General features: G+C 34.7%; 1 protein-coding gene across 1 annotated transcript; it reads left to right on the top strand.

Annotated features, from left to right (window-relative positions):
- The first annotated feature begins 1,604 nt into the window (after window positions 1-1,604).
- On the top strand, window positions 1,605-16,789 carry LOC106871018 (cyclin-K). The gene is made up of 9 exons (XM_014917277.2): window positions 1,605-1,810; window positions 2,635-2,775; window positions 5,391-5,472; window positions 6,696-6,827; window positions 7,992-8,097; window positions 10,692-10,749; window positions 11,830-12,005; window positions 14,043-14,185; window positions 15,516-16,789. The coding sequence occupies exons 2-9, from the start codon at window positions 2,639-2,641 to the stop codon at window positions 16,704-16,706; spliced, it is 2,025 nt and encodes a 674-aa protein (XP_014772763.1). The 5' UTR covers window positions 1,605-1,810; window positions 2,635-2,638; the 3' UTR covers window positions 16,707-16,789.
- Window positions 16,790-17,870: the final 1,081 nt, after the last annotated feature.

The following is a 17,870-nucleotide window of genomic DNA, read 5'->3' as shown; positions in this document are numbered from 1 at the left end:
GTTATGAAATTAATAACCATGTTTTGTAATTACAAAATATTTGGTGGATCCAATTTAATGAGAACTTCACAATGGATATTTAATATATAGCCCAGTCATTCTCACACTGTTAAATAACCGTTCCACAAAAACATACTTAAAGAAATGATAGCACAAGTTCTGCTCCTCAACCCCCCCCACCCCCAATAAGGAAGCAAAATAAAATTTTTTTCACCACCATGGTGGTTGGTGTTGGTGAGCAAACTTAAAACAATCTTAATTGAATTAAACATAATTTGCCCGCCCCCTTTTCAATCCCTCACTAATCTTTACATCCACCTGAGGGGAAATTGATCCTGCAGTGACTACTGTTCAATATTTTACATTCGTTTATTGACTGTTTCATTTTGTAAAGCACTTTCATGTTTTTTTTTTAATTTTATTTATTGCCCGGAAAATATTTTTAGTGAAGTAGAAACTTACTTTCAGAGACCGTGGAGACGAAGAAGTGCTGAGTTCAAGAAACATCTTTACTAAAATATTAAGATAAATCGTTTAAATTATTTTAAAACAGAAGAGGGGGTGGATAATTGTTGATATCTTTCCACTACCAACTAGAGGGAAGTCGTTAAACTAATTGCTTTGATTGAAGATTATAAAGTAACTGGGCGATAATTAAGAGACTAGTCTCATTTACATTGCGGAAGATAAAACGGGAGAAATTATGAAATGCATGTAATTTTATCCGATCGTTTTATCCAAACAAAAGTAATAAATATTATACGGTTGAACTCGGATCACAGGAAAGCTAATTGTATATTTTTGGAAAATAATCTAAAACTAACTTCTAATAAAAATCATAAAGTAAATTCAAGGACATTATAAAGTTTATATATAGATAAGAAAATTACTTATAAGAATCGTAATGAATAAAGAACAACCACCATCATTCGAAAGAGCAACTGAAAATGAAACCAGTGAATCAGTTATATATTTCATTGGACGCCATAACTTCAGCAATCTGCGTTGCAAAACTTTCTTGAATGTGTTACTACAAAGTAAATGTTCAGCTGGTTTCATTATATATCGTAATATAGGCTTATTAAAGTTTACAGAAAAGTTGGGAAAGTATTTTACAATTTTACATGTGAAATAGAGAATAATCAAACCTTACAACTGTTGTTACACTTTAAATTACGGAAAATATCTTTCAAAATATAAAATAATCGTGGCACGAGGCATCGAAGTTACTTATTTTCTATAAATTCCGAGAATAAATCAATCCAAACTTTCACCAAGTTCCTAAAGCAAAAGATTTCAGCGAATCTTACATCTGAACAAAGGAAAAATAGTAAAAGATAACTTTCAAGGTAGACATTTAGCAAAATTCAAACAACCATAAATTGTTCGAAACTGAGGTTTCTAGCTTTATATAAAATTTCGTGTTAAGTCTGCATTGTGATTTTCAGAAACTATTGAGCTATCGTCTCTATAATGCTATAATTTAGATGACTTTAAAATTGATAAATGCTATTTAAAATTAAATATTATTATATTTTGATCAAAACTATTGTTTTCGTTATAGATAATAAATAGTAAATCATAGAAATGCGTGACTAATATTATGATTAGTTCTCTAGCTTTATCCACTCCCTAGCTCTGTTTCGTTAATTGTGTAATCATTTAAGTGTTCACGTTTCGTAACTTTTCTTGTTTCTGTAATCCTTACTTTTCAAGCAATTCTGCAACTAAGCCTATTCTGATACTCATGATACATTCCAGTTTTAATACAAACCAAAGTAACCGACGGATTACCATAACTCTCCTCAGGGTAAGACTATATTTCATTCGTGGTAGAACTGTGATACATGTATGCCGTGAAACTATAATCTTTACCGTAAAGCCATTCCTTTTTCGTGTCGGTTGTTATTCCTGTATAAACTTCGTAATTTTAATATAGCTTTTTAATGTTGAGTCCTTTTGAAGAAAAATTTATATTAAAGTTATAAAGTTCATTGAGGTACTATTAGTTTATTAATTCTCATTATTATATTACTATCGTTTTTGATGTAATTGTTGTTCATCTGGCGAACGCTATGTAACGAATAGAATCCGCTATCCTGTCTCGAATCGTATTAGTTGTGAAAGATATAAATAGTTTACAATCAAATATCCTTCCCTTGAAGTTTTATAGACTGAAACATTTGTAAGAAATTATTACTAAACATTCTTAGCTACAGTTTTTATAATGCCGGGTTATAGACTTTTTCATTAATTTTATTATACCGGGGGCAAACGGTCGATTCAATCCACTATAACAATCCTCATCAAAAATCGGTTTCGTTCTAAATAGAGAAAGAATTAGCAGAGAAAATAGAATGATAGATTAATTGCTTAACAGTATTTAGTTTCGTTTTTCTGTTCTGAATCAAATCCGTCTGGGATTGATTTCGCGTTTCCCTCTTCATGGTCGATAAAGTAAGTACAAGTCGTGTACATGGGTCTATTCAATTGACTATACCACTCCTCTAGTAATGTGTACCAATGTAAGAAATTACTACTACTTATGTATCGTAAATATAATATAATGCCTAATTCAAGAATAACTGTCATTAAACTAATACATATATTGTTTTTGTTTTTTTTCTACTGCAGAAAAATGCCTTGTTGGTTTTTTGAAAAGAAAGACTTAAGAAACACTGCATCGTATCAAGATGGTATCTCACCAGAAGTTGAGGCACGGTATCGCCGAGAAGGTGCTCGTTTTATTTTAGATGCTGGTTCAAAAATGGGACTGTATCCTTTTCTCTCTCTCTCTCTCTCTCTCTCTTTTTTCTAGTAAAAAACTTGTAAAAAAATGTATATAATTGTGTTTGCAACTACTGAATTGTTTTAGTTATATATATATATATATATATATTGTAAATTCCCTAGTAAGACAGCATTCATTATTATAATTATTTAAATTTCGCCTACTTATAGGTCACCTACTCTGAAGTGGAAATTTATGAAAGAGAAGAACCATTTTAGAGCTCCAAGAATAACTGATTGGTCAGTTATGACTTGTTCATTCATATATTATCAGTGAAATCAATTGGCCTTTCAAGCATTAACACAACTGATAGACTTGAGATGATGTTTATTTCTTATTTATCTTAATAAACATTAGCCTCATTATTTCTTGACAAGAATTTCATAGACCCAAAGTTGACTTGTCCTAAATATAGTATAATTATTGACAGTGTATGATAAAAGGAGATGGTTAGTTCTTTAAATTCTCTTTTACTTGTTTCAGTCATTTAACTGTGACCATACTGGAGCACTGCCTTTAGACGAGCAAATCGACTCTAGAACTTATTCTTTGTATGCCTAGTACTTATTCAATCAGTTCCTTTTGCTGAACCACTAAGTTACAGGGATGTAAACACACTAGCATCGGTTGTCAAGCGATGTTGGTGGGACAAACACACACACACACACACATATATATACAATGGGCTTTCAGTTTCCATCTACCAAATCCACTTTCAAGGCTTTCGTCGGCCCAGGGCTATAGTAGGAGACACTTGCCCCAGGTGCCATGCAGTGGGACTGAAATCGGAACCATGTAGTTGGTAAGCAAGCTACTTACCACACAACCACTCCTGCACCTATTGCTCATAATGTCTTCATATTTTTTCTTATTTGCAAGATAAACAAACCCCAAAAATACTTTATATTCTACAAACTCAAGCTGCAATTAGATTGGTTTGGGGAAAATGAATGGAGGATGTATTTGACTTGTAATGTGGCATGTTCAAATCCAGTGTTGAATAATGCAACAGCATTAATAACAGAAAATGCTATTCGTACATCTGTTTGAAAAGATAGTAAATACATTTTTAAAAAAACAAGGTATTTACGAATGCAGTATTGTCTCTGTGATTAAGAAATTTGCTTTCCCAGCTACATGGTTTTGGGTTCTGTTGCACTTCATGGCACTTTGGGCAAATACATTCTATTAAAGCTTTTGGTTCAACCAAAGTCTTGTGAGTGAACTTTGTAGACAAAAACTGGAAAAAAATCTATTGTGTGTGGGTTTGTGTATCCTTGTTTTGGCATTCTTGAAAACCAGTATGCTAGCATTAAAATTTGGATGTTAAAACTATGATGACAATAAATATACTGCTACCTCCCCAGATGATTAAAGGTGCACCAGTATGTTTTTATTCTGTGTTGGATCTCATTGGTATCTGCATTCTGTAATAAATGACTACCCAGATATTGGAAGTGCTTTACATTTTCCTCCATCTATCCATATATATGAATGACTAAACAGGGTTCCTACCTGTTGAGTACTTGTTAATGCAAAACTTTGTGTTGCCAGTAGAGCAATATTCTCATATGTGTCTACATGTCATTAATTGTCTGTGGAAGTTGCACTATGGCATTATCTGTGTACTGATGTTGTCATGGCCTTTGTTTTGGCATGGAGTCTGCTAGGATTGAATACTTTACTATCTGCAGTATGAGATCTATATGTCAGGTGTGGATCTGTTCATAATGAGCTTAGGTATATATTTTTTCTGTGGTTTAATGAGTAAGAAGTGGCTCTGCACATGATCTTTGCAAATTCTCTGAAATTAATGAGATTAAAATAATGTTTAGTTAGAACAACTGCATGGAAAACATGAATGGGTGAGAATTCAAGACAGTTGTTGCTGAGAGGGAAGGATTTTTGAAGCAGTTCTATGTGTATTAGCTGCCATGATCCTCTAGCTGTGTTCAATGCAATAAAGAATTCATTACTCTCTCATAACTTGGCCTATGTATAAGAAATTGCATTGGTGTACTTGTACTTGATACACTTTACCATTACCATTTCTCTACTGCTAATCAGCATTCCTTCTTCTCTTGATATCCATCACTCGCTCTTGCCATTGTCTACTGCTAACTATCATTCCCTTCCACACAATTGCTCTCTGTTTCTACCATGATACCTTTGCTCCCTTCAACCACTTATGCTGATCCATCTGTCATTGCTCTCTCATCAACTCACCTTCTAGTCACATTGTCTGCCATTGAAACCAAGCCAAAATAAAATGAGTGAGATGTGATCCTCTAACCCACCTAGGAAGGTAGTAACTCTAAATAAAATCTGATTTAGACAATCCATCCAACTCTTTCCAGCAGGAAAAGTGGACATAAAATGGACTAACACTTTGGTACATGATTCCATTGTTCCTTACACACAATAATTTTGAGATTAAACTGGAATCATCTCATTTAATGATTAAGAAATTTTATCACCTTCTTATCTACGTATTTATTTTTCATAATATATTTTCTCTTATTTTAGGAAAGTGATAAGGAAAAGAATCATTTTGTTTTTGCTTGATTAATGTAACCTATTTTTCTTAACATTGTCACAGAAGATTTGATACATGTGGTACAGGTGTGGTATATTTCCACAGATTTTATATGTTGCATTCATTCCGAGAGTTCCATCGTTATGTAAGTAAAAAATAAAAATACTTATTAAAATATAATAGTTGTTGGGCTAGGGTATTCTGTTAAGGCGGATGAGAGGCAGTTCTTCTGGCTTTTATAAACCCTCCCAGACTGGTGAAATTAATGTGGTTGAGATTCATTTTGTAGGTCAATGTCTGCAGGAAAAGTGTACATAGGGAGGAAATTCCATGGGGGTTGCAGTCATAGGAAGGAACAATTAGATGAAGTATTTAATACAAATGATAAGTAGGCCTGGGTGGTAATGATATCCAACTTGCTGGTTCAGAAGAGTCAAGGCTGTAGTAATAATAATAAAAGAAGCAAAATGTTGAAATTATGCCTCACAAGGCTTGTGATTGCAGAATGTTGGTGAGGATCATTGACCAACAGTTGAATGAACTTCTTTCGGTTGAGATTTTAAAATGTATGTGTTGCAGCAGCATCCCATACATATAAGCACAAATTTAACCACAGCCTTTGTCTTGTATGCTATGATGAGGTACAACCAGCTTGTTCATTCACTCATGTTGACAGCAAATTTTACTCCTACATATAATGGTTGAGCAATCAGTTGGAAGGGCATCAGTTGTAGAATCTATTACAATAGTATACATATGTATACTATTTGGATATATATCTAAATTTACAAATATCATCCCATATTAGCTTACATGAAAGATGGATGTAGATTCAGTATTCTTCTAAAGGCAAAATTTTTGTTTATGAAGATTTAGCCATCATATGGAACCAGTCAGGGGCCCAATTGCATAATTGAAGTCAAGTTTTGATTAGAGACTTCAGCTTGTACAAAATATATTTTGGAACATCAAATGGAAATTTGACATCAACTTGACAGGAACATAATGTAGATAGGGATAGTGTAAATATACACTTTAAAGTTGAGGTTAGTAGTGTGGAAATTATTAAAATATCTATAAGATATTTGGTATTAAATCATTGGGAAATAAATAAATCAAAACGAAGCTTCACTAAAATCGTTTTTATGGTCTTAGAAATCATCTTGGTTTCATATAGCTTAATTTTACCTTTAACTGTATACACACATTTCAAATACGCTTCAGTCTTTTTTTTATTTTTCTTATAGAATGCATTTGCTATTTTTAATAATGTTTGTAATAGAATGAGTTATATTTAGCAGTTATTAAAAAAAATATGAATATTATATTTATAAAAATTTCAGTAATTTTTCTGGTGTTTGTTATTAGGTAACTGGAGCTTGTTGCTTATTCCTCGCTGGGAAGGTTGAAGAAACACCAAAGAAATGTAAAGATATCATTAAAATATGTCAAAGTTTACTGACACCTCAGCAGTTTGCTGTTTTTGGAGATGATCCTAAAGTAAGTGAAGGCATTTAGAAAATCTCTTTTTCAACCTCTACATTTACAGATTATTGTATGTACAAAATGGAAAACACTTGTTGGCAAGTCAAAGATGACAACTAAATATTGTTACCATTGATTTTTTTTTCCACGGTCGTAGAAATTCATAAGATTACTTGAAGTAATTCAGTGATCTAATACACTTAGTATGCCATGGTTTGTCTAACTCGTAACAAATGATAGTGTTTGCAGTGAACTTTGTTGCTATAACTGTTTTATCTTTGTCTTGAAATGATTAAGACATAGGACCTGCAATTTCAAATATAATACAAGTTTGCATTAACCCTTTCGAATTCAGATTGATCTGTCAACTGTAAAAGATTTATTCACAGTATTTTGAGTTAATCATGCGTTATTTCATAGCTTCAAGATTTTGATGATACAATTGTTTATTTTTAATTTGACATTGTAAGGTAGATGTGAGAGGCCAAATCTGGATACTTTGATCCACTCTGCCTTCTTCCAACTGTTAAACATGGAGGAGGATCTGTGACGATCTGGGGGTTATATCTTGGAAATCTACCAGCTCAATGGTTTCCCTTCATGGCAGAATTAATAGTCAAGATCATTTAAGCATTTTATCTGATCAAATTCATCTTATGGTTGCGGAACTGTTTCCAGAGGGAAACACAATTTTTCAGGATGACAATGCACCAATTTACACAGCTAGAATGGCACGAGGAACATTTTAGTGAAGTTGAACATCTTATCTGGCCACCACAGTCTCCAGATCTCAATATTATTGAACATTTATTGTGCATTTTAGAAAAACAAATAAGGAGTTGATATCCTCCACCATCATCACTACAAGAACTGGAGACAGTTTTAGCTGAAGAATGGACAAAAATTCCTTTGGAAACAATTCAATCTTTGTACAAGTCCATACCTCGTAGAATTCAAGCTGTAATTACTGCCAAAGTTGGTCTTACCCCATATTAAAATAAATTTGTTTGCAATTTTAAGGTGTTTCCATTATTTTGTCCAACCCCTGTATTTCATACCCAGGTTTACATTTTGTTTCCAAGCAGTAATCTGTGCTAAAAGTCTCCCTCTCTGTCTCTCTCGTACACACATCTGCATCTCTGTCAAAGCTTTTGTTTACACTTTTACTCTCTTTTTTAGGAAGAAGTGATGACTCTTGAAAGAATTTTGTTACAGACAATCAAATTTGACTTGCGTTTGGAGCATCCATATAGTTTTCTTCTAAAATTTGCCAAAATTTTAAAAGGTAAGTTCCTTATTGCTCTTAACAGTCATTGAAAGATGTAATTTATGATAACAAAATTGTTTTATGTAACTTGAAGTATTTTGTCCAAATGCAGTTTGGTAACTTCTACTATGAATTAGAGTAATTTATAGATTATGTATAGTATGAAAACTTCCTTTTCGAGGGTAGCATGTCACAATATTATATGGGAATGTTAGTTACAGTGATTACTTTTCTCTCAGGAAGACCTGTTCACAGCTCATTTTATATTAAATGAGTATTTAAGTCATCCACTATTTTCCTTAGGTGGATATGTGTGTTAAACTTATGTTTCAGTTTATTTAATTATTAACATCATAATTGGTTTAATATTTCCCTACCTATTTAAGCCAGTTGTCATTTCATTTACATCTGTTTCTCAGGATGTGTATTACACATCTGCTTATGGCTGTGTACTTCACTCTGCAACTACATTGTTCTGAGTTTGAGCCTACTGTGCAGCACCTTGAGTGTATGTCTTGTAACTTAGTCTCAAGTTAACCAATGTTTTGTGGGTAAAAATTGGTTGACAGAAACAATATGGAAGTCTGCCACATGTATGTCATCATCATTTTAACATCTACTTTTCCATATTTGCTTGGGTTAGAAGGAACTCTTTGAGGCAGACATTCTATGATTGGATGCCCTTTCTATTGCCAACCCTTATCTGCTTCTAAGTAAGTTAATATTTCCCCCTGGCCAGGCATGTTTGTCATGGAAGACTGGAACCTAACAGCACCACTTGTATGACAGTGATGCTCATAAGTCAACAATATCTGAACTTTAAAAAAAGAGAAAAAAATATGTACTTATGATATACTTCAATCGGGAAAGAATTTAAACATGAAAAAAAGATATAATTTAAATTTAAAACGAACTGGTACTAAAGTTAACATGTCTGAAAATGATATAAATGAATTTTGTTGTAAATTTAAAGCCAAACTTATTGAATATAATGCAGAAAATATCTTTAACACAAATGAAACTGCATTGGTCTACAAAAAATTGCCGACTAAAAGTTATGTTTTTCCTAACAATGATAATACAAAATTAAAGAAATCAAGAGAGAGAATTATAATATTATTAACATGTAGTGCAACTGGTGACAAGTTAAAACCCCTTTTTATTGGAAAAAGTCTTAAACCTCGTTGTTTCAAGAATATTGACATTTTGGAACGGGAATTTTATTATAAAAACAACAATATGGCATGGATGATGAAAAACATATTTTCATTTTACCTAAAAAAAATCGATTACGAATTTTTTAAAGAACAGAAAACAGTATTATTGCTCCTTGGTAATGCAGCATGCCACAAACAACAAAGCTTTTCAAATATAGAACTTTTTTTTCTACTCCTGAACACAACTACAAATTGACAACCTTTAGACCAAGGAATAATTTGGTCATTCAAGTGCAACTACAGTATGATTTTTATTAAAAGTTTGGTTAATAAAGATGCAAAAGTGTCAATTCAAAAGGAACATCATTATTGGGTGGTATTTTTTGGTCAGTCCAGGCATGGGATTTGGTTGTAAAAGAGACAATTGTAAATTGCTGGAAAAATTCATGTCTCCTAATACAGAATTCAAATGAGTGGAGATTTTAACATCAGTTGGATTGAGTTTAGAAAATGGGGAATATGAGTTGTACTTCAGGAACTTAAGGAATTAAAGTATGATACCGTTACTTAAACTGAACTAAAAAGTTATGAAATCCAGATGAAACAAAAAATTTTACAAGTCAGATGATAAATTCCAAATCTAAATAATGATATGGAAGAGGAAAGCTGATTTTAAAAACTACTTTAAATTAATCAATGAACTTAAAATTCTCAGTTCAGTGGTTTATCCTGTAAGTTTAAAGCACATGTTCAGCAGAAAAAGATAGTAACAGCCTACTTAACAGTAGAAAGAGACAAAAAAAGATTTTTGAATTTATGACACCTGCAAAGAAGAATTGAGCATCATAGATAAGAACACAAATCTTAAATTTAAATTTTTACATCTTTTGTTTTTACATTGTTTTTCTTTTTTTCGTTTTTTTGTTTTTTTTTCATAATGTCAAAATAACCAACTTTTCTTTTAAAATGTTATTAAAAAATCATAAGGTAAATAAATACCTGAAAACAACTTAAATTCATGACTTTTTCTCAAAAAAAAAGTTTGTTATTGACATATTTATATTAAAAACTCACTCAATTACGAACTTTCAAAAATTTCGTGAAACAAAAAGTTCATTATTGACAGGTTAGACTGTATGTGTGTGTATGTATATATATATATATATATATATAATACCACAGGCTTCTTTCAGTTTCTGTCTACCCAATCCACTCAGAAGGTTCTGGTCAGCCCAGGCTATAGTAGGTGAAACTTGTTCCAGGTGCCACATGGTTGGGAAGCAAGCCTCTTGCCACATACACAGCATATGTTTCTGGAAGAAGCCCAAAAGTTATTGGAATTATCATAACTTATTTTCTTTGTCTAAAGACCCTTTTTAAGAACTTCAGTGCAGAAATCGTTTTTATTGCCAGCTTTATCTTAATACAAAAAGATATTTATCTCTTATTTTTTAGGAGACAAAGCTAAAATCCAGAGTATGGTACAAATGGCTTGGACTTTTATCAATGACCAGTAAGTGTTTTGTTCTTTTTTCTGGCTTATATTAAAGAAAATTACAGTAAAATAAAAACAAAAAGGATAATTTAAAATATATTTGGACTCTACACATGAGAAACGAAAATACATGTCATATATTTCAGTTTCTATCAGTTATTGATTTACTATATTTGCAAGACATTAGGACATTATTTACATTTTGTTTACATCTCTTCTATTTTGTTCCATACTTATGTAAGTTGAACATGTTTACAAAGTCAGACATTTACAGTTTGTTTTACAGCCACATAATAAATCTTCTCTTAAATAGGTTAAGATAAATACATTGCCCGTTCCTTCTCTAAACTGTATAACTTCATATGTATACAAAGTTAAACAGGAGTGGCTGTGTGGTAAGTAGCTTGCTTACCAACCATATGGTTCTGGGTTGTCCCACTGCGTGGCACCTTGGGCAAGTGTCTTCTGCTATAGCCTCGGGCCGACCAAAGCCATGTGAGTGGATTTGGTAGACAGAAACTGAAAGAAGCCCGTCATATATGTATATGTTTGTGTGTCTATGTTTGTCCCCCCAACATCACTTGACAACCGATGCTGTTGTGTTTACGTCCCTGTCACTTAGCAGTCCGGCAAGAGAGACTGATAGGATAAGTACTAGGCTTCCAAAGAAGAAGTCCTGGGTTCGATTTGCTCGACTAAAGGCGGTGCTCCAGCATGGCTGCAGTCAAATGACTGAAACAAATAAAAGAATAAAAGAAAAAGTCTACTGTGTGGTAAATAGATGGCATACGGAAAATTGTTAAGTGCATGAAAGACAGTTGTTCTTGTGTGAACAAAATATGCTGGATGAAAAGGTGTGATGAGTTGATGGTATAGGCTACATGGATCAAATTCCACCATTAAAAACATGGGAAAAATATGTTAGATTTGTAAATAACGAACAAGATTCATTAGAGGTACAGGATCAACATGTATCAAGGAATGTTGACTAATCCAGTGGAAACTAATACAAAGATTAAAAATATTGAAACCAGTAAAAGTTGCTTGTACTCTATTTCCTTAATTCATTATGTAAATAATGTCATGCTATCATTTCAGTTTATGTACAACACTGTGTCTGCAGTGGGAAGCAGAGATTATTGCTGTGTCACTCATGTATCTAGCTAGTCGACTATCAAAATTTGATATCCAAGAATGGGATGGTAAACCACCTGGTAGCCGAATGAAATGGTGGGAATGGTTTGTAGAAGGTATTACCATGGAACTTATGGAAGGTTTGTAATATTTTTTGTTTTTTTTACAAGTTTGAAATAATATCTATTAACAATTTTTATTTCTAGGCTTCAGAGACAGCCTTACTAAAATAGATATGTATTGTGAATACATAAAACATGCAAAGGAGGTTTACTATAAGGCACCTGCACCTGACAAAGCATAATAAGTAAAGGAAATATGCAAGTTCTCAGAATATTAGGTTTTATTGATAAACTCTTACAATTAACACAGATAGATGTGGAAATATTGTGTTACAAACCTGTCCATCAATACTGGCATGAAATTTGGTAGCAGTAGCTGCTATTATTGTTATTAAAAGCAGTGGTTGGATAGCTTGACAAAACACTGAACAAAATTCTTTGGGATTAAGTTCCACCAGTGTTGATTTTCACCTTTTGTCCTTTCCAAGGTTCATCAACATCGTTTAACGTCCGTTTTCCATGCTGGCATGGGTTTGACGGTTTGACTGGGGTCTGGGAAGCCAGGAGGCTGCACCAGACTCCAGACTGATCTGGTAGTGTTTCTACAGCTGGATGCCCTTCCTAACGTCAACCATTCAGAGTGTAGTGGGTGCTTTTTATGTGCCAAGGGGGCTGGCAACAACCACGATTGGTTGGTGCTTTTTACATGCCACCAACACGGAAGCCAGTCAAGGCAGTGCTGGCATCGGCCACATTTGGATGGTGCTCTTTAAATGCCACCGGCACGGGGATCACAACTACAATTTCCATTTGATTTTGATGTACTTGACACAATAGGTCTCCTCAAACACGGCATGTCACTGTATGATCCAAGGTACTTTTGAGTGGGCTGGTTATGCCACACTGGTGTAGGATACAGCTGTGAACTCACTTTATTTGCCAGGTCTTCTCAGTCACAGCATATCTCCAGAGGTCTCGGTCTTTTGTCATTGCCTCTGTGAGGCGCAATGCTCGAAGGTCATGCTTCACCACCTCATCTCGTGTTTTCTTGGGTCTCCCTCTATCCCAGATTCTTTCCACTGTTTGGGAGTGGCACTTCTTCACACAGATCTCCTCATCCATCTGTAGTACATGACCATACCAACGCAAACGTCTCTCTTGCACACTACATCTGATGCTTCTTATGTCCAACATTTCTCTGTGGGCGCTTACACTCTGTCATGTGTGCACACTGACATTACACATCCAGCGGATCATGCTAGCTTCATTTCTTTTGAGCTTACGCATGTCTTCAGCAGTCACGGCCCATGTTTCATTGCTGTGAAGCATGGCAGTTCACACACATGCATCGTACAATCTACCTTTCACTCTGAGCAAGAAGCCCTTTGTCACCAGTAGGGTTAGAAGCTTTCTGAACTTTGCCCAGGCTATTCTTATTCTCATGGTAACACTCTCTGAGCATCCACCCACCCTCCACTACAAACTTGGTCACATAGGTAGCGGAAGCTATCAACTACTTCTAGTTTCTCTCCCTGGCATGTGATGGAATCTGTTTTCTGAGCATCTGTAGTGTTTATTGCCCCTGTGCATCTGCCGCGCACGAAAGCTATCTTCCTTTGATGCTGCTGCACCTCTTATGTGTCCATAGTTTACACTGAGTACATCTTATGGAGTTTCTATCTACACTTTTTCTACAGATCAAGCAGGGCTTATGCCTTTTTTTTAAAAACTTGTTTGTTAAGAAAGAGCTTGTTTGTTAGCAGTTTTCTAAATCGAGCATTTTCTCATTCAGATCAATAATTTTTTAATACACTTGAAGATTCCTCAAGTGAAAATTATCTGAAACAAATCTGAACAAACTGGAAAGGTTAATTTTCTGTGCACTCTTAAGTTAGTTTTGCTCTGTTACATTTTCGAATTGAAATCTGTTCCTTTCACTTGACTTATGATTATTTGAAGTAAAAGAGAAACTGTAAACTTAAAAATGACAAAGAATTTATTCAGTTTTTGAAATGTATCAAAGTTATGTGGGATCGAAAGTGAAACAAAACAAAAATTAATTTTCTACCTGTTTTGTATGTTTTGATTGGTTTATATTTTCCTCTTATTTCACAGATATATGCCATCAAGTTCTTGATTTATACTCCACAAACTCTCAGAAACGAGAAGAATCTCCACCCATGAATGCTCCACGTCAAAGCAATAACATATCGTCTAGTAAATCTCCACAGATGTCTGCTATTAAAAGATCCAAGGCTGTAAATATGTGTATTTTTTCTCTTCCATGTGTGAAAAAAATGTTCTTGGTTGAAGCTTAAATTTATCATAAAAATGTATTGCATATTTTAAAGATTTCTCAACCACATGGTTCCAGGTTCAGTCTGACTGCATGATACTTTGGGCAGGTGTCTTCTACAATAGCTTAGGCCTGACCAAAGCTTTGTTAGTGGTTTTGATAGGCAGAAACTGAAAGAAGTCTGTTGTGTGTGTGCGTGTTTGTCCCCATACCACCACTTAACCAATATTGGTTTGTTTACATCCCTGTAACTTTGTGGTTTGGTAAGAAGAGGCTTAACAAAAAACAAGTACTGGGATTGATTTTTTTTTTTTTTTTTTTTTTTTTCTGTTAAACCCTTCAAATCGGTGCCTCAGCATGGCCAGAATCCAGAGACTAAAACAAGTAAAAGATAAACAAAGAAAATATGCCCACTATCCATTATTGGTTAAATAAAGGCTCCAGTACACTCTTTATTTTCATGTAGTGTGCTAAAGATGTGTCAACTTGGTGGAACTCAATATTCTCCAGGTTGCTGATTTTGACCACATTTTTCCAGGATTAGGTTATAAGTGAAATGGATTATATGAAAATCTTAACAGTTCAGCTTGTGTTGTTTCCATACTGAAGAATAACTTGTACCATATTTTAGTGATATTTTCAGTGAAACTGCTATTAGAATTTCGATCAGAAGTATTTAATCTCTTGTATTACATTATTGTAATTGATAAGCTGCACAGTCATGATCAAGCCAGTTTTACCCAATATATACTCTTTTACTCTTTTACTTGTTTCAGTCATTTGACTGCGGCCATGCTGGAGCACCGCCTTCAGTCGAGCAAATCGACCCCAGGACTTATTCTTTGTAAGCCTAGTACTTATTCTATCGGTCTCTTTTGCCGAACCACTAAGTTACAGGGACGTAAACACACCAGCATCGGTTGTCAAGCGATGTTGGGGGGACAAACACAGACACACATACACATATACGACAGGCTTCTTTCAGTTTCCGTCTACCAATCCACTCACAAGGCTTTGGTCGGCCCGAGGCTATAGTAGGATACACTTGCTCAAGATGCCATGCAGTGGGAATGAACCCGGAACCATGTGGTTGGTAAGCAAGCTACTTACCACACAGCCACTTCTGTGCCTCTATGTCAGATATATTCGATCTAAAATAAAATATTGCTTTATTCAATTGTGATATTGCTGTTCTTTTAAGATAGAATTGTATGAATTACATAAATTTATTTATATTTTATGTTATTTTTTATAGGAAAGTAATTTTGTTGTTTTATTTTATTTCCTGCCAGACACCTCCATCTCCATCAGAACCCCCTGCAAAACAAAGCAGGAGTTTAAGAAATGATGCTTCTTCTTCATCATCATCCTCCTCTGAGATGCCAGTTAATGACGACAACAACAACAACAAACGTAGCTCAGCTCAGCAGCAGCAACCACAGCTACAACAACAACAACAGCAGCAGCAGCAATCTACTTCTTGTTCAAGCTCCAAGACCTCCCCTGTGTCTTCTAATACACCTTCATCTGGATTTTCCAAATCTGTAGCATCAATAACAGTTCAATCTACATCACAGAACCTGCCACTACAGCCACAACCCTCTCAACAGCAAAATCCAACTCTATCACAACAGTTACCTGGACAAAATATCGGTCAACCAATCGGAGCCATTACAGGTCAAAATATTGTGAACCAGCCTTCAGGTTCACTGATTCCTGTGAATGATAACCAAAATGTCAACAGTGAAAACTTTTCCCAGTATAACCCATATATGACATCACAGATGTATTCTTCCTCTTTCATGTCACATGAGGGAGCACAGTCTATTCAGTCATTAATCAGCCAAAGCCGGCCATCGCAAGTAGCTGATATTCAGTCTGGATCGGTTAACCCTCCAGCATCACAGTATCCACCTCCACCCCCACCAGCTGGAACTTATCAAGTTCCACCATTCCCTCCGCAACCAGCAGCTGCCTTTACTCCCACAACCAGACCCTATCCACCACCAGGAACCTTGCCTCCACAAAATGCTAATTTGTATCAATACCCTCCTCCTGCCCCACCTGGTACATATCCTCCACAGGGTGCTACAGCAGTGCCTCCTACAAGTGGCCCACCACCTCCACCACCACCACCTAATCTCAGTGGTAATTACCAAGCCCCTAACTACCCTCCTCCCTTACAGACCAATTATCAACCCAACTACCCACCCCCGCCAACCCAACCTTACGCTGATTCACCAGCTGCTTACAAGCCACAATTAACTCCAGGAAAACCTTCAGCTAACTTGTACCAGCAACCACCACCACCACATTATCCTCCCCCCGCTGGGTATTCAGCACCCCCTCCTCCAGGAACCACAAGCCCAAGCCGCCTGCCACTACCTCGAAATACTTTACCGCCAGTTCAAAATAAGATGAATGCAAACGCAAATCCTGGCCTAGCCACAGTAAGAATAACAGGTCGACAAAACAGAAGATAGGAACAAATTATTTTAGAATTTCTATTTCATTCCAGGCCAATGTCTCTGTATTTGCTTTGTAATATATGAATCCTTTCTACAAAGTTATGTCTTGAGTTTTCTTTCATGTTTTTTTTTGCTTGTTTTTTGTTTTATTTCAGATTTATTCTTTTCATGAGATTTACTCATTTAACTAAGCACCCTGATAGTATAGATCTCAAATATCACTTTTCCGCCCCCCCCCCTCTTTTGTGTTTTATTATTATTTGAATTGGTGGACTTGTTGGTACACCAGACGAAATGCCTTACAGTATTTATTCTAGATCTTACATTCTGAATTCAAACCCCTCTGAGATCAACTTTGTAATCCTTTCAGGATCAATAAAATAAAGTACCTGTCAAGTACTGGAGTCAATGGTACCTTTCCCCTTGAAATTGCTGGCCTTGTACCTAATTATAACAATGATTATTATTTGGCTTGACAGAATCATTAGCACATGAGACAAATGCCTTGTGCCATTTGTTCATCTCCACATTTCAAATTCAAATTCCACCAGAGTCAACTTTGCCTTTCACCTTCCAGGACTAATAAAATATGGTTACCAATCAAGTACTGAATTAACACTCATCACTTAAAATTGGTGACCTTATGCCTAAATTAGGAACCATTGTTGTTGTTAATAATAATAATGTGAGTTAAGTCCATGTCTTACTTTGATAGGTTTTGGCTAGTATTGGCCCAGGCCATTAGACTTTCTGTCTGATCTTGAACTGCTTGTTATAAAACAGCTGTTCTGAAATCTATTCAAAACTGATAGACATTTCTAATTAGTGCTATGTATGTATTGTATCATAAAAAGCTTCATTATTTATCAATTTTATTCATATTTCATTATGCCAACTTTTATTTAGGTTTGATAGGGAATCTTCATATAGTATATTTAGAATAAGTCACTTGCTCTAAACTATGTCCATGGATGAAGCTGGATTTAGAAGATAAAGCTAACAGACCATCTATAAATGTTAGTGCTGTTGTTTACAGTGGTAAGTTAATTATATTGTGTGATTTAAGAAATTTTTTCTACTGATGCAAAAGGTTTGGTGACAGAATACAAACTATGTAATAATCATCAGCATGATATTGTTAAACTATATATATATATATATATATATATATATATATAT

This window comes from Octopus bimaculoides, chromosome 2, assembly GCF_001194135.2.
Source record: "Octopus bimaculoides isolate UCB-OBI-ISO-001 chromosome 2, ASM119413v2, whole genome shotgun sequence".
Classification (NCBI taxonomy): Eukaryota; Metazoa; Mollusca; class Cephalopoda; order Octopoda; family Octopodidae; genus Octopus; species Octopus bimaculoides.
The sequence above is the reverse complement of the archived record's forward strand: the minus strand, read 5'-3'. Positions and strand labels throughout refer to the sequence as shown.